The sequence below is a fragment of the Labrus bergylta genome, chromosome 13 (assembly GCF_963930695.1).
Source record: "Labrus bergylta chromosome 13, fLabBer1.1, whole genome shotgun sequence".
NCBI classification, from domain to species: Eukaryota; Metazoa; Chordata; class Actinopteri; order Labriformes; family Labridae; genus Labrus; species Labrus bergylta.
This window is the reverse complement of record NC_089207.1, coordinates 28,660,083-28,685,286: the sequence shown is the minus strand read 5'-3', so window position 1 is coordinate 28,685,286 and position 25,204 is coordinate 28,660,083. Positions and strand designations below refer to the sequence as shown.

At 41.4% G+C, this 25,204-nt stretch overlaps 1 protein-coding gene across 5 annotated transcripts; it reads left to right on the top strand.

The window, feature by feature from the left end:
• Positions 1–553: 553 nt before the first annotated feature.
• On the top strand, positions 554–23,884 carry LOC109984318 (disintegrin and metalloproteinase domain-containing protein 23). Of its 5 annotated transcripts, XM_065961984.1 has the most exons (27): positions 554–806; positions 1,418–1,635; positions 2,193–2,269; positions 7,109–7,172; positions 8,226–8,308; positions 8,501–8,564; positions 10,310–10,382; positions 11,204–11,271; positions 11,421–11,486; positions 11,694–11,762; positions 12,561–12,727; positions 13,244–13,328; positions 13,419–13,506; positions 14,679–14,730; positions 15,036–15,135; positions 15,239–15,310; positions 15,394–15,480; positions 15,865–15,945; positions 16,060–16,110; positions 16,197–16,260; positions 16,384–16,489; positions 16,913–17,032; positions 17,162–17,330; positions 18,676–18,787; positions 19,190–19,280; positions 20,051–20,141; positions 22,047–23,884. In XM_065961984.1, exons 1-26 carry the CDS (start codon positions 731–733, stop codon positions 20,055–20,057), a joined length of 2,310 nt encoding a protein of 769 aa, XP_065818056.1. In that variant the 5' UTR covers positions 554–730; the 3' UTR covers positions 20,058–20,141; positions 22,047–23,884. The 5 variants fall into 5 exon arrangements, with proteins under 5 accessions (XP_065818056.1, XP_020490074.1, XP_029133303.1 ...); XM_020634418.3 differs by lacking the exon at positions 20,051–20,141; XM_020634417.3 differs by lacking the exon at positions 19,190–19,280 and having other exon boundaries at positions 556–806.
• Positions 23,885–25,204: the final 1,320 nt, after the last annotated feature.

The window sequence follows — 25,204 nt, the reverse complement described above, 5'->3', positions numbered from 1 at the left end:
TATGGTTTATAAAGCCTGCATTTTATACAAGTACCTCCAAATTTGTGCTTTGGTTTTATTATGAATGCAATACCTGATTCCTTTTTTTTTGCAATAGCCTATATGGAATTGCTTTCCGACAGTTCTTAGGGGTTTCCCTGCTAAGGAGCAGTAATAAAAAACATTTTAATAAAAGTCAAATTTTAAGAAGAAGCTGAATACATATTTTGAGAAAAGCATATAGGCCTACCAGTTTTTCCTTAATTCAACAACAAAAGCTAAACGCATATCATTTGGTTAAATGATTTCAATGTTGAATAACCTTATCGTGTTTTTGTTTAATGTCATTTTACTTTCATCAATGTCACGGGTACACTTCCTGGTTCAGTCGGCCTGTCAGAATATGCCTTTGAGTTAACCTGTACGGGCTTCCTGTGGTCCAGGAGGGAGGGAGGGAGGACATGCTTGTCCTCACACAGGGAGGAGTCTGCCTTCCTGCCTTGACTTCCAGTTGCTGCTGCCTGGCCACCGCCTTCTTTCTACTCCCCCCCTCCTCCCTCCCTCTCTTCCTCTCCTCTCCTCCTCTCCCCCTCACCCTCCTCCTCAGCAGCTACTGCAGCAGCATCATAGCATCCCGGTGCCTCCCGGATCCATGAAGAAAGCCCCTCAGCACCTCCGCCACGATGGGACCCAAGCTATTTACTGCATTGTTGTGTTGATATTGAGATATTTCAGTTATCAAATATGAATCATGCATTTGATATTTCTGGCCACTTTGCTCGTCAGCATCCTCTCGCCTCGGCTTCATCCATCACTAGCGTCATCCGGTATGTATTGCAATAGCCTGCTGACTTCTTTGATCGCTTTCATGTTTCAAAATAGACCTTTTTACTTTGTGTCTTGCGCTAAAATTAGATAGCACGATGTACTGCAGGTGCTCAGCATTGCGTCCCCCTCCCAAAAAATAGATAGGGAGTTATTTGATTTGTTATGCGGCGTCTGATGGTGCATGAGGCAGACTAAACCATCTCACCACCTTTTGTTCAGTATTAAAAAATACAACTCTTGTCATGTAAGATTTGCAAAATTGAATTGACATTCAGTTAAAGTCTTTAACTCCAGTGCAGTTTATTATGTTCTGTTGTTGTCTGCATTGCATAATGCACTCTGTCTCCTGCAGAGTTTTTCACTTTGGCACAAAGCATAAAAGTACCTCTCAATGAAATTAAACAGTTCTGTAATTCATGTCATCTTAACATAAGTGGTTTACTACATCATGTCACCAATCATACCGTAATGTTACTCAAAGAACAGCAATGACACCTCGGCCACTTGTCTCAGTATCATCAATGTGTCCGGGTATAAAGGATGACAGCTGGCTCTGTGTGTATGGACGGCTCAGGTTTTTCATGTCTGTGTGCCTCCAATTCTCTGGCAGTTTCTCAAGGAGTTGAAGACAAGGTTGAGAGGGACGCAGTGTCGGCTCTGCTAAAGCAACAGGCGACTGCAGCACCTGCTCCAGACAACAGGACACACCGTGCGGTAGAGCATGTGATCACCTACCCATCGCGGTTGATCTACTACCTGGACGAGGAGTCGGAGAGTACCTACCATGACCTGGACACCAGGACCAAGACACAAGGCACAGAGGGCCAGGTAGGTCAGCACTGACAATGGGATGGGATGTGGAAAGAAGTTAAACCATGGAATGGACTTATAGCTGAGTAGGTTTAAAAGGAATTTGTATTTCATGAAACACAGTAAAGAAAAAGAATAAGGAGTTAATGAAAATAAAAAATGTGATGAGTAGGTGGAGTGTTTGGTTACTGCTGTGTAGTCATGGCCTCTAAGTGAAGTCCATATGATATCATGACATAAACCTCAACTCCATGTTCAATGTCATTTCACTGCAAAATGTCAGACGAAGCTAAGACACCAATCACAATCAGACACAACACATTAGCCGATACGTTTCATTTTGTGTGCAAGAACTGGACGGGTGCCAGAGCGACCATGCTGAAGAAGCCGTTCTTCCAGCTTGCCCACTGCAAATGACCATCTGCCATCCATCCACCACATCTGTTATCTGTGCTCTGTGCTGAAGATGATGCTGGAAGTGGACTCCAGAGGATTTTGTTGCCTGAAGAAGGCCATTAGCTAGCTTGCACTTGCCACAATCTGCAGTGACTACTATTTCCTCCCCCCCCTTACAGGCAGTGCATCTTGCCCAGGCTAGCTTCCAGTTGAAGGCGTTTGGCACACGATTTGTTCTGGATCTAGCATTGAACAAGTAAGTTCTGCTTTTGTTTCTACGCTCTTCATTTTAGCTATAAGGACTGAAGTTATGGCTCAAAATTCTACTGTCAAAAACCCTCCTCGCTACAATAGTTTCTACTATTTAAAATGACAGCTGATTGGTTAGCAAAGTTCATGGAGACACAATAGTCGGAAGTGAGGGAAGTACACAATATTGACACCAGAAATCTCTTTTCATCATAACACATTTCTAGTTGTTGTTGAACTTCAAGTCTGCATGATCCTCTTCTTACTCCTCCTCCTCCTCCTCCCCTCTTCCTCCTCCTCCTCTTCTTCCTCCTCTTCCTCCTCCTCTTCTTCCTCCTCCCCCTCCTCCTCCTCTTTCTCCTCCCCTCCTCCTCCTCCTCCTCTTCTTCCTCCTGTAACTATCGACTTGATTATATTTTGTATCTTGTTGTTGATCAGAATGTAAATGAAGTTCTGTGTTAAAGTGTTTTTCTCATAACAACATCTGTTGTCATGGTTACAGTGATGTTGCAGATGGTTGTAAGACATGTGTATCACCCTCGGGTTGTAGAGAAACCGTGTCAAAGTGACCAAACGTTCATGCAGACAGATCCACACTGACACTCTCTCAGGGGATGTTTTAGCTGCAGCAAACTCTACAAAGACATTAAAGGGAAATGAAAGCTGTTTTTTTTTAGGGTTTAGTTTTGCAATGGCTGGCTGGTAGTAAATGAACACTGTAAGCTATATTATGGAGAACACGATTAGAATTAGAATAAATGTTGAGTTGGAGGAAGATCCACATCACACCTCACACACATCACCCAGGGAAACTCACAAGATGTCTGTATGTGTCCAGTGAACGACATCTCCTAACTTGATCAGTGTGAGACTCCATAGTGTTATACCCGTGTAGACATTCTCAGAGGATCTATTTGTGCAAGACTGTGTGAGCTAAAATGAGAGCAGATAGCACTCGTGAATCACCCGTGCTTTATGTAGATGACTGCTGTTTGTAAATGATACATACTGATATATTTGATTAACGGCCGCACCGGTCGAAAGATAATGTCATCAGCGAAACTGTAACTGACTATGTCAGCACCCTGATAACAGAAGTGCTAAGAGCCGTTTTGCTTCAGCTGCCGGACAACAAATGAAGACAAAACTGTTTAAGAAAATGATCTGCAAAAACCCAAAGTCACCATTTCAGTGAGGTTGAATTGTTGGTTTGAATCAAACCAGAAGAAGTCAAGCGAGACGGTTGGGCTTTGGTCTGTCTGATCACTGTCCCATATGGAGACATAAGGCTCCGGACACTCAATGATATTGATTTCTCTTCACAAAGTAGCTGCTGTACATATGTGAAGGCTTAATGTGCACGTGAACAAGGACTTTCAAATGTTAATTGAATTTCATGTCCCTTAATGTGATTTGGAGCTGGAATCTGTTATGAAATATTGTGATTTTATATTGTCTACACAGCTAAGTGCTGTTGGACTTACAGTCTATACGTGCTGCTATTCAGTCTACAGTTAGCAGCTTTCTATGTGATTTTTCACACTTAAATGTAATATAAATCAAGTATCTCCTCTGAAAATAACTCTGTGAGTCATGACTGTCTACAATGGGTGTAATACCCGAGTCCCACTGTCTGTGATGTTTTCAGAGTTTTCAAAGTCCTATCTTCAGTTTGTTTACATCGCCAGGACGGCCGGCTGACTCCTCCCCTCGTGTATAAAAGTTGTTTAATTGAGGGACTAGAGAAAAGAAGAATAACATACTGTACTCACTGCTTAACTGTGTTTCTAGATCACGCTCATTTCAGGTAAATTTACATGCAGTGTGAAGATACGAGCATAATAAAGATCACTAGCATTAGCATGCTAACACAACAATGCAGCACGAGTTGTTTTGGTTTCATGCTGGTGCTCAAGGGCGACATCTGCTGGATCAAAAAAACACATAAAGCCTTAAACAATGCAAACGGAGCCTCCAGAGAGGAAGAGTCATAAATCACAATTATTGTCTACTTCTTTTATACCGCACACACTCCACAATCCGATGCCAAGTACTTTAAAGGCAAATGTCATAATTAGAGAAAAAAACAAATTACGTTTCCTTGTTGAAGTATAAGTGTTATTTAAGGACTCTTCAGAGGTCTGCAGCTGTAAGCATCCATCTACAGTAAATATGATCTTTTAGTGTAGTATACAAGGTCAGATAATGTAGAGGCAAAGTGATATCTACCTGTTATGTCTATGCTACTATTATATGATCGAGGTGAAATACTCTCATGTATCACACTTCTTATGTTTCTGCGTGCGTTGTTCGTAGCACAAACATGGACGCAGCGGGGAATCAAACACGCATCTCTCAGTTCCATCTCACAGAACACACTGTGGCCACAGAATACAACAGTTACTCTTTATAGAGCGGCAGAGCGGCCTGAAAGTGTGACCTTGATTCCCAGCTGGCTGCTTGTACCGTAGGTGAGATACATGAGCTAACTTTTCTGTGAGAACAAGGGTTTGGATTCTGCATGGTGTTGTAGCTGCGACAGAACAGTACTGATCTAAATATAGATGTGTGTGTGCAACCTGCTGAAAGGTTCTGCTCTGTCGGCTTACCTTACTGTAACTCTGACTGTAAACCAAGGAAGGAGCTTATTACTTTTGAAAATACATTTGACATGATTTTTATATCGAGAATACATTTTGTGAGACAAAACAGTTAGTATGTAAGATTACTTCGGATCGGAGGATTCAGATGAACGTAATGTGTCACTAGAGGATTCAGAGCTGGGTTTGATCAGGCTCTGTACAGAACCTCCTTTGTGGTCTCACTTTCCTCTTCTTCTCCTGCTGCATTGTAGTACTCAGTCTCCTCTAGGGTTGGGAAAACATCTCGATATGGTAACTTGTGGTTTTAACTTGTGTGATACCATTATTATTTTTTTATTGAACCTTTATTTAACCAGGTTGGTCCATTTTAGATTAAAAACTTATTTTTCAAGGGAGACCTGGCCAAGACAGGCAGCAGCAAAAACACAAAGTTACAGACGGAAACATAAAGAGAGACACAGTACAAAGACAAAGAGTAAGGTATTTTACTTGAGATAACACTTGTTATGAGTTGACGCTATACAAAATAAATTGAACTTACAAAACACAACATTTTGGATTAAAATAGAAAAATCTATGAGTCATATCTAGGAAACAGTCGCTCAAACAGCTAAAACATTAACATCCTCTAGAATCTGCTTCCATGTCTTTCATTTTAGATTTAAAAACATTTAAGGACACCAGCTCCTTGAGCTTTAAGTCATTCTGCAGCAGATTCCAGACTGAGGGTGCAGAATACCCAAAAGACCTTTTCCCAATTTCTGTCCGAGCGTTTGGTGACAGAGAGCATAAAGAGGTCCTGAGAACGCAAAGAATACTGTCCAAATTTTATCCAAACACTGGTTCTAAATAGCAATATTTGAATAAAAATAGAACGTCACTCTTAACAGATTTCCCTGCAGATTTATCTCACAGCGTCACTACTGCATGGCTCCTTACGGTGTGTTGCTTATGACATGGATGAGGGTAAAGTGGATGCAAAATAATCAGGAAAAGAAGAAGAAGACAGCGGGATAAAAGAAGATGGTAGCGGGATAAAGTCGTCGACAGTGGAGATAAGAAGTTAAGAGATGAAGTGTGATGAGAGGTGACACCATTACCTTAAACCACCATGCCCTGCAACACTGTCTACCGCTCTCATACACACACACACACACACACACACACACACACACACACACACACACACACACACACGCACACACACACACACACACACACACACACAAATACCCATACAAACACCAGTACACTCGAGCATGGTCCACTCTACTCGCCCTCTCTCATCCATGAAGGTTAAAAATAGCCCCTCGCGCAGGAACCTCTCACAGATGCCGCTCATGGCTCGATTCTCCTTTCTTAATGGTGCACTTCCTGCTCACGTGCTGCTGAGCATCACTCCAACATGTCCCACTCATGACTCAGTCAAACAACCCAATCCATCTCTTCCATCCTGTTTTCTTTTTGTGTGTCGAGACACCGCCACACGTCCATGGAGAAGAAAGAGGATGTTTTTGATTTGCAAGGTTACTCAGGAAAAAAAAGCACAGTTGTTGCAGAAATGATAGCCTCTTGACATCAGCTGTCAGCTAACAGATTGAGTGTGTGTGTGTGTGTGTGTGTGGGTGTGGGTAACAGTGAGGGACGCTGACTCAGTTAGCGGGAACTGCCGAGAGGAACGTTGTGTTCAAGGTTAAGCCGAGGCCTCACAATCGCGATCATTTATCACGTTTATCACTTCATTGGCAGCTTTCTGATGCAGTGATTTTTTTTCTGTTCCTGTTATGTGTGCCAATTGTCCAACTCTCATCTAATTCTTTGGTGGAAGAAAAAAAAATGTAGTTCCTGATTTTGTTTCCAGGAATTCTTCATCTTTTGCATTGTTCCATTATTCATAAAAAAAAAAAAAGGATTCTTTATTTTACCGATGCACTTTTGTTTGTGCAGCCTCTTCCTGTGTTAGTTAATCATGAGGAGTAAATGCATTATTCTTCTTCCTGCGGGCAGGCAACGTTTAACATCCGCGATGCTCTTTTGAGATGCCATGGGAGTGTTTGTGCTGGCACATCCGGGGCCTAGTGGTGATGAGCGTTGTTGTTTACATAAAGCAGCGCTCACCGCTAGCTTCAAAATACAATGTTAGAGTCACATGAAGCAAAGTCAAGACCCACTCTTGTGTGGTTTTTTATTGTCACCACATCCCATTCTTCCACTCTGACCAGCTGTAATCTCTGTGTTCACAGTGACTTGCTGTCTTCAGATTATGTCGAAATCCACTTTGAGGGGGGCAAGCCTGTTACGTCAAAGGTAATGTCTTCTGTAGTTATTTCTTATATATGTTACTTGTTTTGGTTGCATCTGGTTCTGTGTTTCCTTCAGCTGGTACAATGTGTCCTGCTGTTTGTATTTTGTACAGTCATGCACACTGGCAGTGAAGTGAAAGGCACAGATATACTTTGTGTTATCTTTAGGAAGTAGGCTTTTAAATAAGACAAGAACTGCTCTTAAGAGTTCCTTTCCTGTAAACCAGCCTGCATCTTGTCTTTTATTGTCACTGCAACTGGTTTTATTGAATTTAGCACAGCTGCTGTCACTTAAAGTTCTCATCCAGATATGAGATGGTTTCTGCAGAGGAAGAAAAAGAACAAAATGTACTTAAAGAGGCGTGACCACAGAGGTACATAGATGATAGAGAGATGAAAACATAGATAGATAAATACTTCTTCACCAGTGGAAACGTATGTGATCGACAGAACAGACAGATAGAGGTGAAAAAAAAAGGAGGAGAAGAAATCAGTTTGGGAATGAGGGATGGTTTTTGCTGCTGCTGCTGCTGCTGATTCAGGCAGAGGGCTGGGCTGGGCACACTGTAGCTGAATCAGCAGGGTTTCGCTCCCCTGCAGCCTCCTGCTGGAGCTGTAGTCACATGATGAGGGAGAGAAAGCCCTCTGCAGTAGCAGTGCAGCGTGGGCTGGGTGAAGCGAGGTGGAGAAAGAGAGAGAGATAGAGTGAGGGGGGTTGGATGTCCTCTGCTCACCCTGGATCTGACAGCTGAGTCACAGATAGTTCCAGTACCCGCCGTGCAGTGTATTCATTTCACATCTTTAACAAGTACAGACCGCCTGCAAAAATGCACTGCAAATACACCAAACGGGCATCTGTGAGACAAGCTGTTCACCTCCTCTGAGATGTTTGAAAACTCTCGATAATTAAGTCTAAAATATATGACACGATTTGCTTAGCGATCCATCCATGTATACACAGTTTTTATGTTTTGTGTTGCCACTAATCAGTCTTCAGCCGATCTGCCGGGTCGGTCTGTGATGCTGCATTAGCACTTCTGCTTTCTTCTTCTTTCAGGGCGGTGAGCACTGCTACTACCACGGCCAGGTGAGAGGGAATGAAGACTCCCATGTGGCCTTATCTACCTGCAACGGGCTGCAGTAAGTGCACAGCAGAGTCGTGTGTCATAATCCTCGTCGTGTTCAGAATATCTCTGGAAACACTCGTCTCTGCTCCTATTGACTCCATATTGACTTCCCCTCTCTCTCTCTCTCTCTCTCTCTCTCGCTCTCTCTCTCTCTCTCTCTCTCTCTGTCTCTCTCTCTCTCTCTCTCTGTCTCTCTGCCTGGCAGCGGAATGTTTGATGACGGAGTCTATATGTACCTTATCGAGCCTTTACAACAGACTCATTCAATCGTAAGTTGTTCTTGTCGCTTAAAAAATGCAAAAATATGTATGAGACAGGTTCTGTCTTGCAACCTGTGTAGTGTCACCTCCAGCACACATACATAACATCCTCTGCTCTTCCGGGTTTCTACATTTTCAGCTGATGATAATCAGAGTGTAACCTTGTTTTAAGGGAAAAGATAAGAACATGATGCATGTCTGGACAAAACTAATCCCAGTACAAATTCAATATAGTTGGGTGCATTAGCTTGTTCAGCAGTACATAACGTGTACTCATCTACTATTATATTCACAGTATTGGTAGCAGGGCTGGGTAATATGGATCTAAGTAATGACACTATATTTGACAAATGAACAGATGTAAAACATTCAAAATCACATCAGTCTTATGCAGAGACGTGTGCTGTAATGCAGTTCAACTTTCACAAAACAATTATTTGAACCACAGAAAGTTATACATGATGATATAACCATGTAGTTACAGCACTACTCATAGACATTTAGAAAAATACTCTCGTGTCACTTCTAGGTGAGCGTTGGTTGTTTAGTTTGTCTCCATTCTCAAGGTTTTAAGATAATTATGAAGCTACAGCTGGCATGTGGTTTGTGTATGTTTGTTTAAGGACTGGAAGCAGGAGCCACATATTTTTGCAGACTTTGCAGATCAGCACAGCTAAAGCACACACATTAACCGGAGACATCACATTCGTTTAACTTGATCTCATTAATGAAAGTGTTACATCTACAAACTGGCGTTTCACAGGGCTGTGTGGGAGTGTTGTTGTGTTGTTGGGTCGTGTGGGACTGTATCGTCTTGGCTGGAGGCAGAGGCTTCCTGGAGTTCTGTTTTCTTTTTGAGTTTACCTGGCAGCCCCCCATGCAACTTAAGGAAGTCCCTGTGCCATGCCAGAAAAACAAAAAAAAACGATGGTCTATATCCCCTCTTAAATAAAATAAAAATATGTTTTAACACTTTCTGTTGATGAAATCATTGAGAGAACATGTTCATTAGTGCGCCTCAGAAGTGTAATTGAAAGGCAGATGTTATCTTCTGCCTGAGACGTGCTCCTTTTTAAAGTCTTTGTGTTCACTGAGGTTCACTTGCTGCTGGCAGGGGTTTATTATTTAACAGACATGAAAGTGGTTTTAATCATCTTATCTAACACTCTACAGGACAAGTACCAGTGTATTTCTTATAATGTTGACTATTCAGAATCAGAATCAGAATCGGGGTTTATTGCCAAGTACATTTTCACATTGTGTGACTTTGTGTATTGGTGCTAAACAGTTAAGAAGGAAATAAAGCAGAACTAGCAACAACTTAAATAATACAGTATAAGAAGATATTACAGTATATAAAATAGAATTTAAAAATGTAAAATATAAAAAATAAAAAACAGAAAATGTACAAAAGGTGTAATGTAGGAGCTGTGCAGTGGACTATGAGAAAAAATCTTAGTGTGTGTAACTACTCACAGAGTGCATGAAGGAAGATACATTTTAAAGTCCAGTGGGCGTTAATGTAACGCATAAAGAACAGTTCAGCATTCACATTACTTGATGTTTTACTGACTGTGGGCCTGATGAGAGTCTGGGTTATTCCTGTAAACAGTAATGTTTACATTTTCAGACACCAAGTATGGCACACAGCTCTATTTCTTTATTTCTTTATTTGCTCTAAGTTTACTCCACAACATTATATTCTGAGTTAGAGTAAATGGAGGTCTCTTAACAGTTGTTGCCTCATCCTGCAGGATACAGCTGCAAGGCCTCACAGACTAAGAAGAGCAGCCTCCCTAAACTGGAACGATGATTCAGAGGAACAGGGTAAGGGTTTGGTTTTTGCCGTAATTCAGCACGTTACATAACCTCCTCCACCAGTCATCCAAACACCTCTCTGCACCCTGAACTTATGTCCACCACAAAGCATGCAAGTATTGTTTACGAGTAGTTATTCCTGTGGTTGTAGCAACGGAGCTCTAACCTGTTACGAGTCAAGGTGAAAACACTTCTGAAGAAAAAACTCAAACACGTTAATGTTAACAGATATGCTGTCAAACAGACTTTTTTTTTTCACAACTTTTTTTATTGAGTTTTGAGAACAAAACTAGAACACAACACAAACTAAGCTTGGCCGTTCAACGAGTTACAAAAAGAAATAAACACAGTATGTATTTGAGGTAACTATGGCACATTATACAGAAGGGCTATAGAAGACAAAAGAAGGAAAAAACGATCAAGTATGCATACGTGTAACGTGCACACACATACATGAATATGCAGAGACATACACATAAAAGAGGGATGTACACATACCACTACCACAGCATTCAGCAAGAGTGAATAAATAAAATGTAATAGATAAAATAAAAAAATACAAAAACCCTGGTGTTATCACACACATTATGAGTCAGACTTGATTTTTTTAATCAGGCAGTTGATTTTGTGCTCCTCATGAATTCATTTCTTCCAAGTTGAATGACTCTACTGTACATCAGCGTGCTCAGCAGCACTTCATTGGAAATTCAGGGAAACAATTTTGATATTCTGGGAGACGAAAATAACAAAAACCAAACCCTGTGGAAACACGCCGACATTAATCTTTTATGTGTATTACGATGTCACCCGTTCATTCTGTGTGTTGGCAGTTGAGGGGGAGCAGCTCTTCTCCGAGCTCGATGACTTGTCCTGGCTGAAACGCAGGAAAAAGCGAGCAGTAAGTGTCTGACCTCACCTCTGACTGAAACTTCTACCCGCTCTTGTTTTGTTGTAAATCAAGTTCAATGGAATGAGTTTTCTGTTGTGCATAAAGTCAAAGTCTACCTTGTGGAGATGGTGAGACTTACTGATGGTTTTACTTTGCAGATGCCTCGCACTACATTTGACGAGATGAAGTATTTGGAGGTTATGATTGTCAGTGACCACAGTATGGTACGTGTCCTCATTGAGAACAAGAAAAAAGAAACTGCTGCTTTCTGTAAAAACTGTTTTTCTCAACATGTGCTGCGTCAGAAAAAAACCCTCTTTATATCACTTTTAACCACAAGAGGGAGCTGTATCATTGAAAGTAGCACCCGACTGTCACTGCAGCTTACACATGTATATGTTTGCCTTTGTTCTTTTTATTTGTGCTTGCAGTTTAAACGACACAAGACCAAGCAGCACACGAGGAACTTTGCTAAATCAGTGGTGAATCTTGTGGATGCCGTGAGTGGAATCTTTTGTTTATTTTTTACACGTGTACTAAATGCTTTACACAGATCTGCTTCTGTATTAACTTACAGACAATCGTTTTTCAGCCTCTGTAACTTTGAAGCTCTTTGAACTATAGGATAGAGATTGACAAGACAAGTTGTACATGCATCAGAGAGTCCTATTAGGAGGCACCGCCCAATTCAATTGGCTGTCCCCTGACTTTACATTTAGCTCATCCGGCATGTCAAAATGTCCACTTCTGCATTCACCTACTTAAAAATGTGAATTCTAACGCTTATTCCTACTAAACCTCAGCAGGGTTGTAATTTTCTTTTAAACTTAACACAGAATATAAGTGATCTGATGTTTACAAATCTCTCAGAGAGCACAGAGCATGGCTGCATGCTAAGTGGCCCAGTATAAAATGTCCTCTCCTATAAGGTTGCTCATGTATTGGATAAGATCCTACATTACAACACAGCTCTGTGGCAATGTACCTGCACATAATGTCCGTGCAGTATGCAGCCATTTATACATTAGTCATTATGGCATGGCTGAAGACTTCTCTTAAAGTCATAATTCAGTAAATCTATGACTTGTATTGTGTTCACATCATGTGCATTAAAGTTCCCCTCTTCCTCCTTTATCCCAGTGTGATTTTTTTCACTAATATATGTTGCCCTCAGACTTTAAATGCACACCTGTTGTTGCTCTCCTCTCTCTGTGTTGTTGCTTCTCTCTCTCTCCCTCTCTGCCTCTCTCGCTCTTTCTTTCTTTATTCCTCCCATTCACTGCACGCATCAATGGCAGATCTTCAAAGAGCAACTTAATACACGCGTGGTGCTCGTTGCTGTGGAGATCTGGACCGACAAGGATCAGATCCCTATCAGTGTGAGGCCGCTGGAAATGCTACGGGATTTCTCCAAGTACCGACAACAAAGCATCAAGCACCATGCGGATGCTGTGCACCTTATCTCGTAAGTTATTCATTCAAACAAAATGTGTTTACTTAACCCTTTTTTTAAATTCTTTATTATAGTAGGAAATGATTTTTTCTTTGAATGTCTGATGATTCTTTATTTATAATGTCTATTGTATTTATTTTCCCTGGTGTTTATCCTCTTTGTTAGAATATAGAAATGTAATGTACTAAATGATAACAAATGTATTGTAAATGTATTGTCTGATTTAATGTCTGTTTGTTTGTTGGACTGTTGGATTACTGTCTTGGGAAGGTCTCCCTCGTAAAAGAGATTTTATATCTCAACTGGACGTTTTCTGTTAAAATAAAGGTTTATATCTCATAAATAAATACAGAAAGTCCTTTTCAAAGTGGAAATGAAACCATCAATCTGTGTTTATAACACAGTTATTAAATTTCCATATTCCAAACATCCTCTGGAAATATTTTTGTTTCTCTTTATACCTGCTGGGAGCCAATTTTTAAATCTGTGTTATTTCTATCTTTTTGTTTTCTTGCATCTTCCTTGCAGGAATGTGACCTTCCACTACCGCAGGAGCAGCTCGGCATACTTTGGAGGCATGTGTTCATTGAGCCGTGGCGTCGGGGTCAACGAGGTGAGGTTTTCTGTCTAGCAGAGTATCACTCTGAATGACAGTGTGTGGGACTTACAGGTGAATAATCCCCGATCTCTGCTGTATCCACAGTATGGCACCAGCTTGTCCATGGCGGGGTCTCTATCGCAGAGCCTGGCTCAGAACCTGGGCATCCAGTGGGACCCGGCATCCAAAAGAAGTATACTTAAAAAGCATGTTATCTTACAGTATAAGTGAAACAGGAAGGGAAGCCAATCAGGGCAAAAAAGCACAACGTTCAAATCACACAAACCACAGAATAACATTTTGGTTGTATTATTCCATAAAGAACAGTTTGACTTTAATCAGGATCTTATGGTCACTTGTTTGATACACACTCTTCTCTCTTCTTGCCCATAGTGATTTAATGAACTCCCCTCTAAATGAGGACATAGGAGACACTAGTAAGGGGGCAGCTGTGGCTCAGTTGGTAGAGTTGTTACCTCTCAACCAAAAGGTCAAGGGTTCAATCCCCACCTGAGCAACATGTCCATCATGTCCTTGGGCAAGACACTTAGTCCCGAAGTGCCCCCGCTGCTTCAGTAGCTGTGTATGAATGGGATTCATGACTTCTGATGCATGATACTGATCACTACTGTCAGTGTGTGAATGGGTGGGTGTGACATGTGGTATAAAAGCCCTAGACTAGACTAGAAAAGCTATATATAACTATATAAGCTCAAGTCCATTTCCCATTTAAGGCAAAATTCATTTTTTCAGACTAAATCTCGAAAACACTTACAGTGTTTGGAGACTTTGGCACATGAGCTAAAACTGAGCAACCTACTGTAAGAACTCTGATGATCTTTTTGTTATTTACATTTGCAACAGTGGGGTTGTCTTCCATTGAACTTTTAGTCACTTCAATGGATCCTTTTCCATTTAAAACAACAGATGGTACCTATAAAAACACAAGGTGTCTGTAAACTCTTATCTGTGCCAGGAGTGACAGATGGAGAGATGCTCTGGTTGACTTGGAATAAGTGGTCCAAAAATGATTTAGTTTGTCAAGCAAGAGAAACACTTATGCCTTTAGTTACACGATCAAAGTGAGAAACACCAACCGAGGTCTTCTCTTCCTCAGCCAAAATGTGCTGATCTTGATGAGAGGCTGTGAGGAAGTCAGTGGAGGGAAAAAAAAAGAAATTCTTAATGATTCACCTGCAACTTCAGCTTCTAAATCCACTGAATGAAGCGGATTATCTGAGTTAAATACACTCATGTTAGCATGTTTTCATTAAATGCTGTCTTCTTTCCCCCCCTGCATTATTTCACTTCTCTGTCTCCCTCCTCTCTGCCTTTGTCTCTTTGTGCGTTTTCTTCTGTCTGCAGAGGAATGTGGTTGTGCTGACTCGTGGACTGGCTGCATAATGGAGGACACCGGGTAATTTACATGCACACACACAAAGACACACACACACACACACACACACACACATGCAAGAACCGGGGAGTGAAGTTTTTTAAGTGGATTGTGCAGGAAGCTTTTAAATTCAGTTTCAAGGAGATTTAGTCAGAAAGAACAGACCTGTATCAAACTCTGGCAGTTTGGCTATCAAAAAAACAAAAAACTAGCCTTACAGTCGGAAAGATTTCAGAAGAATCTAGAGTAACTGATTAATTAATCTATCAATTTTCTATTTCCTTACCAAATGGAAGGGCTTAAAGAACACCTTTCTCTTCGTTCAGGGTCCAACATCCAAGGAGATTCTCCAAATGCAGCATCACAGACTACAAGGAGTTTCTCCTGAGAGGTGGAGGCTCGTGTCTGTTCAACAGGCCAACCAAGGTTACATGCTCACACCGGCTGCTCTCTGTTATATGTCACTACTATCATGAATCATAAATGTCAGCTCTGTACTTCACATGCTCCTCCTCTCTCTATCCGGCAGCTGTTCGAGCCAACAGAATGTGGTAATGGATTTGTAGAAGTGGGAGAGGAGTGTGACTGTGGAGCGAGATCAGTGAGTATTTCTTCTTCCTTCAGCCTGGTTTGTTGTTGTCTGCGTGTTCAGATGTATGAAGCTCCTCTCGTCCTCATTTTCAGGACTGCTACAAGAAATGTTGCAAGAAGTGTTCCCTCTCAAGCGGGGCACACTGTAGTGACGGCCCATGCTGCAATAACACATGTCTGGTATGTTCTTTGTCTTTAAAGATGTTGTTTTTGTGGAGAAATTTTAAAGTTGGAGAAGTGTACAGATTATGTGGTAATTGTTCATAACTCTAGACAGAAACTGTCTATAACGCTGTCTGAAGATAAAATGATATGCAAGAAGTTATGGAGGGGGGTCCGCAACAGTGAAACTGTAACTCTCCTGCTAGTTTTTTAGCTAGCTGGATCCATTTTTTCTTTGAGTAAAGTTTGTGTATTCAGTTCAGAAAATCTAGCATAGAATTTTTTCACTTCTCCAACTTTCAAATTTCACCACCAAATCTACATAGTGCACCTTTAAAGTTTTACAATTCCAAATTGTAATTATTATTTTTTAAATCTTGTCTCCTCTCCTTTTCTTTCCAGTTTTATCCCCGAGGTTACACTTGTCGTAACTCTGTGAACGACTGTGACATCACAGAGACTTGCTCTGGGGACTCAGGACAGGTGTTCTTATGTTGCACTGTTACACTCACTGCTTTTGGTTTCAATGTGTTAGTTCTTTGGCATTTTAAGGATACATTTGGATGGTTAATAAGTTGTGTTTGTGACTGTTTGCAGTGCCCTCCCAACCTTCATAAGCAAGATGGTTACCTCTGCCAGGTCAACCAGGTAGCCAGACCATGCAAACCAGAGCAGAAACCCTTGGGAGCAGAAGTTTAAGAATATATTTACTATCTTTTCCTCTCTGTCTGCAGGGCCGCTGCTACAATGGAGAGTGCAAGACCAGAGAGAACCAGTGTAGATACATTTGGGGGTCAAGTAAGAATATCTATTATTTGGTTCATATTTGCCGGCATTAGTAGAGTGTCATCAGCGTATAGAAATACTGTATGGAAATAGATTTGTGCAGTTCAGCCCTCTTTTATTTTATTCATCCCCCAGAGTCTGGAGGCTCAGAGAAGTTCTGCTATGAGAAACTAAACACGGAGGGGACAGAGAAGGGCAACTGTGGGAAGGATGGAGACAAATGGATCCAGTGTAGCAAACAGTGAGTGTCAAATGAAGATTCATGTAATGAGCTCCAGCACTTCTTCTGTGCATGTCAGCATGACACCACACTAAATGTCTACATAGAGTCTGAGCTCTAGTCCAGTCTTGTCATTTTCTTTTAGTGACAACGGAGGAAATTCAGGTGGTTTTAAAGCCAACCCATAGAGGGCTATAGCGGGCAGATCATACTTAAAACCTGTGAACACATCTTCTGTTCTAATCAAAGTCATACACCTGGCTTATATTGAACAAAAAAAAACAAAAGAAGAAGAGAAAATTGGTGAACTCGGAAGAGAATTTCCCGTCAAGTTGAGTTGTTTCATTTACAAGGTATATTAAAAATCAAGACCCGAAGGTTTAAAAGTGAATAGATCATTTAAGACCGGCATATGTACAGTTTTTTCTCTCTTGTATTTTGCAGTGATGTGTTCTGTGGTTACCTTTTGTGTACAAACATCGGCCGCAACCCACGCATAGGTATGATGAAAGGAGATATTACCCCGGCCTCCTTCAACCACCAAGGCAGGCTGGTAGACTGCAGGTAAACAAAAGAGTACCATAAAAAAAGACTTCCTAGTTGACTTACAGAAATGCGACAGTAGGTCTGTTCTTGTCAATGGGTTTAATTCCCTCTTCCTCTTGTGTCTTTCTCTCCAACCTTTCCTCACAGTGGGGGCCATGTGCTTTTGGACGATGAGACTGATTTAGGCTACGTGGAGGATGGGACTCCCTGTGGGCCGTCAATGATGTGCCTTGACCACAAGTGTCTGCCCATCCAGTCACTCAACTTGAGCACCTGCCCCACTGGACCTAATGGACAGGTTTGCTCTGCCCATGGGGTGAGTCCTGACGTGCATTAATCCAATGCTTTTGCTTTGCAGGCTTTTAGCCGTGTTTTCAACGAGCTGTCCAGTCAACTTTAAGAGGATCCACATGAGTATCTTAACTTTTATTTCCGTTATTCCATTGGTAAAAGTTGTACCAAAAAATAAACACACTTTTTTTTCAAGTCTTAGCACACTGACTAAAGACTGATGAGCTGCTGAAGCTATTGTCACTTCTTCAGTGCCAAAGGACTCAATACATAAAATGTCCAGTTGATTAGATAGGGTTGAAACTTTTACTTTTTATTTTGATTCTCAAAATGTTGGCACACAGCTGGGCTTCTTGGACAATAGTTAAGAAATGTCAATGCACCATATTAACACATGGTTTTGTTCCTCTGACGTCACGGTCAAGGTTGGAAACTCACATGCTGTTTACATTTCGTACAGCTAACAGGTTGCTAATCGTATACATGTTGGGTATCTGACTTATCACTATAATTTAGACATTTCTGAATTGATCAGTAACCAAGAAGACATTGGATAGTGATAGTCTGAATACTGGGCCATACTTCATGATAAAGCTACATATTAATTAGCTACTATAAGATTACAGCTAACATTAGCATTAACGATTACTTCCGAGCTAAAAGAGTCATTTGACAGCCTGTTGTAGGATATGTAATTAAAAGCAAACAATTATAGCTAATGGTGATGTTAGCTAAGAACTGGTTGAATGCTACATTTAGCTGTTAAACTTGAATGAACAGTTCCTCAATCAGGCTAAACAGAATTTGGCTGAAGACATATACACACATGCACTTATGTGTGTTTGTGGAAATAATTGCTATGGTGATTGGGGTCTCCTGGGAAACAGTGAAGGGAGAGCAGGATTTAGAAACAACAGATCATGAAATAGCTTAGACAGTAGATTTATGAAAGAAAAAGCCCCCAACACGCCACACAATGTACACTTATTTTCAAATCGTATTCTTCATCAAAACGTGTAGTGAAATGTATTGAGCGCGTTGATAGCTTTTGGCTGTAAGAGTATTTTGACTCTTTATAGGTGTTCTTTATATGGGTTAGGGTTGAGTTTGAGTACTGATTGTGTTTCCCATCCATTTTTTGGGGGGGGAGTGGAGGTGTTGACTTCCAGATACCTGCTTGCTTTACAAACCTCTTACCCTAATAACACTACAGCTTCCCTCCAAAGTATGACATCATAGGAAAGTGATCCTGTGAATATGATATGTTGAATGGGTATTGTGAAAAACAAGTACCCCAGTGTGTCTGCATCTCTGCTTACAGCTCATATGTCCCCCTCCTCATCTCATTTATTTCTGTCTGATCTGTACAGGTGTGCAACAATGAAGCCACATGCACCTGTGACGCCACCTGGGCAGGGACAGACTGTAGCATGCCTGACCCGCCTAAAGAGCCTGAGGCCGCTCAGGATGAAGGAGTCAAGGGTCGGTTTCCTTCTTGTACCACCTCTGGCATCAGATATAAAAATATAACACACTTTTATGTCCGCTTTTTCAATTGAACACTGCATAGTGGGTTGTTCTAAAAATAAATGTGATACTCTGTTAGATCTGACTCAGCAAAGATTCTAAGATGTGTTTTCAAAAAGACCGTTTGACATAGACAATAAAAGCAGTGTTAAAATTTGTGAAGTTTGATTCCGAGCTAGAAATTAAACACACAGTTCAGCTGTACACCTGATACTTTGTCCACAGGGGGGCAGGGAGGTGGTTAAGGGGGCAGGAAGCGTCACAGAAGAAACCGTGTCACTCCACCCATGTGACTCTGAAGCAGACGCCTGCTGCTTTTGACAGGGTGGTAATAATGCTCCTTTTCCCTCTGCACAGTGAGCGTGGCCACTAACAGGCTGATAGGGGCAGTAGCAGGGACCATTCTGGCCCTGGGGGTGATTTTTGGAGGCACAGGGTGGGGAATAGAGTAAGCATCTTTAACCCTTTCACAGCTCTTCCTCTCATAGTGGTGCCTCAGTGTGCGGGCGGTCTCGTGAGCCGGCCTGAGCCCGTGTGTGCGTCCCGGTGGCTTTGTGTTTTCTTGTGTGTTGGTAATGAACCATATAACTGTCACGTGATTGGATGTTTTCAGTGTTGTGTGATTGATTGATGGACTCCTCCTTCCTCCTCCTCCTCCTCTCCTGCCACTTCCCGTTGTTCCTCTCTCTTCATCCCCCTCTTCCTCTTCTTGTCCCTTTCCTTTCTTGGACTCTTAGTTGTTATGTGGTTGCTCCTGTGATCCTCTCCTTTCTGGGGCATGTGGGGCATTTAGACGATAAACAGTCCTGAGAAGAGTCCACTTAGTGACCTGGTCTTGTCAGACAGTGATGGGCTGTGTGGTGACTTGGACTCTCCAAAAACACTTTCAGGCCACATATACATAACCTCTGTGTTTAATTCATTTATAGTGATGAATAGCCAGGGTCTAGTCCTCTGCACAACCTCAACACTCAACCCATTGATAAACCTCTACTGACACCAGACTCAAGTAATCCAGAGCCTATACTTCACTATCTTCATCTTACACATTAAAAGGGACTGAAAGCATGCAGACTCACAGACTCAGTCATTTTATTGCAGCAGTATACTTATGGTTATATTTCTGTTCTATGTGGAATAGTCATTGTTTAGATACATGTTGTTAATTCAGTAAGTGAGCATAGAAACTCATGTCTTTTTCCCCATAACCCTTTACAGGTCCTAGTGCCACCAATCTAATAATAGGCTCCATCGCCGGAGCCATCCTTGTGGCTGCCATAGTGCTGGGGGGGACTGGATGGGGCTTTAAGTAAGCAACACGTCGCATGCCTCTCCTGCTCTTACTCTAGCATCCCTGCTGCTTCTAGACACCAGGGTTTGAGCTCCTGCTACATAAAACAGTGTGCCAGCATTTCACACAAAGCACATGGAAAACACATGTTTATCATGTGTCTGAACTGCCCCCCCCCACCCCCCGGTTGTTCTATAGAAAAAAAAGATGTGAATGTGTAAAGGGTGATTCGGAGAGAGAGAGACCAGACTTCATGTGCTGGGTTTTTTTTGGGATCTGTAGCAGGACCTCAAACTGATTGGAGGGGCAGAGCTCAGTATTTGACATGCATGTTAAATTAAGGCCTGTTAACAGAGGGGGAAGAATTATTTTAGCAGCTAAGTCATTTAAAAAACATCTTGTGTATTTTTCTGTGGATAAGTTTAAATGCCATTTGCCCTCTGGAATCCAGAGATAGACCTCTAACATCCTGTATATCTGTGTAGCCAACAGATTTACCTTTTTTTTTTCTACATTGATTATCATGACTAAATTCCTTTCTACTGCTGATTAGCCTGCTGTCTTGATCATCAGGGGTGTTAGGCATCATAATCTAAATAAGCCCTCAAGAGTAACTAAAAAAAAATACAATCCTGCAGTCACCAAAGCATGCCAGGTAGCAAAGCATTATGAAAAAAAAGAAATAAAAATAGAATAAGAAACAAAAAACATTTCTGCATGTTGACTTGTTGATTGGGAGGAGGTCAGTTCATTGCACAAAGGCTGAGCCACACCCTGAGTGATCTGCTCCGGGGTTGTCCAGCTCTCATCACCTCCATGATCTTTTTTTCTCTCAATCCGTTACTGTTTGAGGGTGAGACTTTAAATGGAGTAGTGAGAGCCACAGAAGTGAGGACCTTATTGTTGGCCCGCAGCCTTTGTGCCATGGCTGGCCACACCCACCTCGATGGCGAGACTCCGCCCTAGAGCAGACTCTTGGAATCATCGCCCCACACCAGCTGCCATTGCTGCCCGCTTCACAGACCTGGTACAGACACGGCGCATTGCACTGCATGACCCACGCACAACAATAGTGCCACCTTCAACTGGCCTACTATTGGAACAGGTGCATGACAGAGCGATAGAAGCCCCACAACAAGCCACAGTACGGGGAGGTTATGCATCACTCCTGTTGTTGTATTTGTTGTTGTCCCACTGTTGTGGTAGTAGTTATTGTTGCTCCTGCTGCTGCTGCTGCTGTGGTTGTTGTTTCTGTGGTTGTCTTCTCTTTACTTCCTCTTTAGACTGTATTTCATGTTAGCTCTCTCCTCCCAGATGGTTATGTTTTGAGTGGAACTAATTTCTTTCCCATCAAAACTGGTAACGAGACGTGACTTCTACACTTCCTCACCTTGTAAACTGATGTTGCACGCACAACCCTTTTGGCAGTTGTCTAAAGACAATATGGGATATTCATATTCAGAGACCTTCAATTTGACTTTAAACTTTCACCGTAAGAAGATGCTTGCTTAATTATTATGTGAAAACTTAGTTTTAGGCGACTTCTTTTTCACGCTCAGTGTCAAATGATCTCTTGATTTTTGGTCTTTAAAATATTTACCACACTGTCATTAATAATGTATGGGGCCTGTAAAGGTGTTTGCATGTCAATATCTCATACTGCCTCTTCCAGTTGCTGCCTAACTGGACTAATATGGACCAGCCTTTCCTCGCTTTAATGTCTTCAGCATTTTGACCTTGAGGTCTTTCAAAAAAAAAGTTTCAAATTTGGCTCATGGACATAAATACAAATAAAAATGTGATTATGGTTTTGTACTCGCTGTAGACTGAAGAGATTAGTGTGGTTGCTTGTCCAGGTCGCACTAGCTGTGGTACTCATGTGGTTGTAACGTCACTGAATCATGTTTCCTTTCTCCTTATAAGAAATGTGAAGAAACGGCGATACGACCCCAACGCCTCAGCCATTTAACCCGAGGAGAGATGGAAATCACAGACGGACTCCTCCGAGGCTTCCTCAGTTGGCTACCTGACAGCTGGACTGCACTTACTGCTGCTGATCTTTGGCATTAGATTTACTTGAAAATGACATAGTGGACATTTTAATAAATTTCATCGTAGTTACATTAGAAATGCAGCCTTTTCAACTCTACCACACCCATATACCAAACCCACACCCCCCCCCCCCCCCCCCCCCCGATCTCTAGAGTGACAGAGCTCCTCTTCCATCCTTTAGTGCCAGTGCACAGGCGTTCAGGCGGAATTCACACCACTCTCTCTCACCTGGCATGATTATCCGCACACAGCGTGCTGCTTGCTGGCCCCTAGCATGAAGAGCTCCATCAGCAGGGCTCTGCATGGCTACGAAAGCTATGAATATACAGAAAAAAAAACATACAAAGAGAAAAAAAACGGAATAATCTAATGCAGGAGATAGCCTTGTTAAAACCAAACCCAATGGAAAGCAGGTTCAAGCTCCTATAGGTCCTTAAGGTGCTGTAGATGATTAAGGGGGCTGCATGTGAGGACCCATAAGGGCAGTGCATTTCACAAAGTGAATGCACTCACACACAAAATGTACATACATAGGGAGATCAGGTTTGGAATTAACTGCATATTTTACGAGGACATCTAAAGCTTTTGTTTCTTTTATCTCAGCATGTTGTATAGCGGGTGTTTTTGGCAATGTTATTGAAAAAACACATAATTAGGATTTGGGCCAAAAATTGGAGCCGCACGCTGCACTCAGCCTCTTGTTATTGTCTGGGTGGAGGCCAATGGTTTAATTCCCCACAGCAGACAAGGCGGCTACGGTGTCAAGGAGAAGCATGTCAGGTCTAGAAGATTCTGACTGATATCAGAGTAAAGATGTCCCCCACTTCCTGAAGTATCTTCAACAGTGACTCAAAAGCCAAAGAACCAATCACCTGAACATATGGATGTTGTTGCACACAGAGCACTTTCCCCCCCTCTGTCTGCAGCCAGTGGTGCCTCTCCTACTGCTGAGGGCATGAAGTCTGTCTATGCAGGCGCTCACCTGTCTAAACCAGGTCTCACGTAACAGTCCTCATCAACACCCACTATACTGGCTTTACCTTTCTGCTCTCATAAACTCTTAGCTAAAACCAAGTTCAGCTCTTCTGGGAACGTTGCATGCAATCACTATAGTGGGCTTATAATTCTATATGGGAGTCCCTAAATCCGCAAGAAAAATATGCTACATAAGATAGGTGCATGTCAACTACAAAAACATTAACTTTTATTTACTATGCAAAGAGAGATATTGCACAAACGTATGGGTAATAATGTAGACATGGAATTACAGAAACCTTTGCTAATCAGCTGATCTTTTGTATTTGGCCACTCCCACGTCTTGTTTCACTTCGCTTCAACATACTCAAACTATCAATGGACAAATAAAAAAAAAGAAATGAATAATATTTCCAATGAAAAAGCGAGAGAGCACCCTTTTACATCTGTGGAACTGAAAATCTTTTTTGTGTATTTTTCATCTGATCTGATATTTTTAATCACACACATACACAAACACGTACACTAACACACTGTATGGCGCCTCTGCATACCGAGGACTGAAATGTTTCCTTGTGCAGGGCTTTTATTCCCAGTCCAGCTGATAGTTGGTGTGTTCCAGGTGCTGCCATAGCACTGGCATCGTTGTAATCCTCCATGTAACTCATTGTCTGGTGTCCCTCTCACTGCATCATGTACAGTCGGACCGATGAATAAACTACTGACAAATTTTATCTTAGCGTCTTTTTGATTTTCCTTGACAAAATATTACTGAAGAGGTCATCTCTGCTTTTTTCTATCTGAAAACAAACAAATTCATAAATGTAGTCAACTATTAATAATGTTATAGACCACTCTATAGTGCTTCATCACATATCAATGGTGAGGTCAATTTATTTTCTTGAGGCTTTAATCCTTTTGGGTTTATTCTAACATTAACATTTCATTCACAAATTATTTTATCAAGTACAAAAAATTTAGTTAACTTAATTCAATGTGTTTGATGGTCTCTTCCTGGACACTTAACTGAGAGAAAGTACAGTTTTTTATAGTTAGCACTAAGTCATATGATTGATACATAACCGTCAAGCACATAACCTCTTGTTAAACCACAAATTACAGTTAGTTTGAACAAGGTATATATATATATATATATATATATGTATGTATGTATGTAAATGTATATATATATATGTATGTATGTATGTATATATATATATATATATATATATTTTTTTTTTTTTTTCAGTTTAGAGATGGGCAGGTAGGTGGATTTCTTAACATTTTTAAGACTTTAGAGTCAGTAGAAATGTTGGTTGCAGCATGTTAACACAAAATTCAATCTGGGCCGAAGCACACACCCACTGCAGGACTTAATGTACATTTACTGCTTGTACACTGCAAGCTACCTGAGAATTTTACATTTGTTCTAATGGATAATTTAGCTGTAACAATTCAAAACCAGACTCAGACACAGGGGATTGTCCAGGACACTAAAAACAGTTTGTGAGAAAAAGCTCTTTACTTAAGTGTTTGTAGGTCACACACAGAGAGAGAAAAAAAATACGGAAAAATCCAATAAGGGCAATTCCACAAAATCCAAAGACCCACACAAGGTTCAAAACCTGGCAAGCAAACACAAGGGAAATAAGGCTGGAAAGCATGAAGACACAAAGGAGACAATGACAGCAGAGAGCTGGTGGAAACACAGCTGTATATTATGCAGATGAGACACAGGTGTTGGGACGGAAGGTGGGAAACAGAACAATGGCAGGAAGTAATATGATACAAAAGCACCAGACTACAAAACAAAACAGGAAATTAACACAAACCACATGAAAACAATATGCTAGACTAACATAATCTATTTTATGCTATCACATAAGCAAGCTAGCACAAACTAACAGTCTGTGTTTGGCCCCTGCCTGTCCAACAGAAAGCAGCACCAACTCCATGTCCACAGCTGAAGGACACCCTTGTTTTAGAACAAGCTTTATCCTTTTGGTGATTCACCTCACTATGATTATATTTTCTCTTATTTGCTGCTACATCTA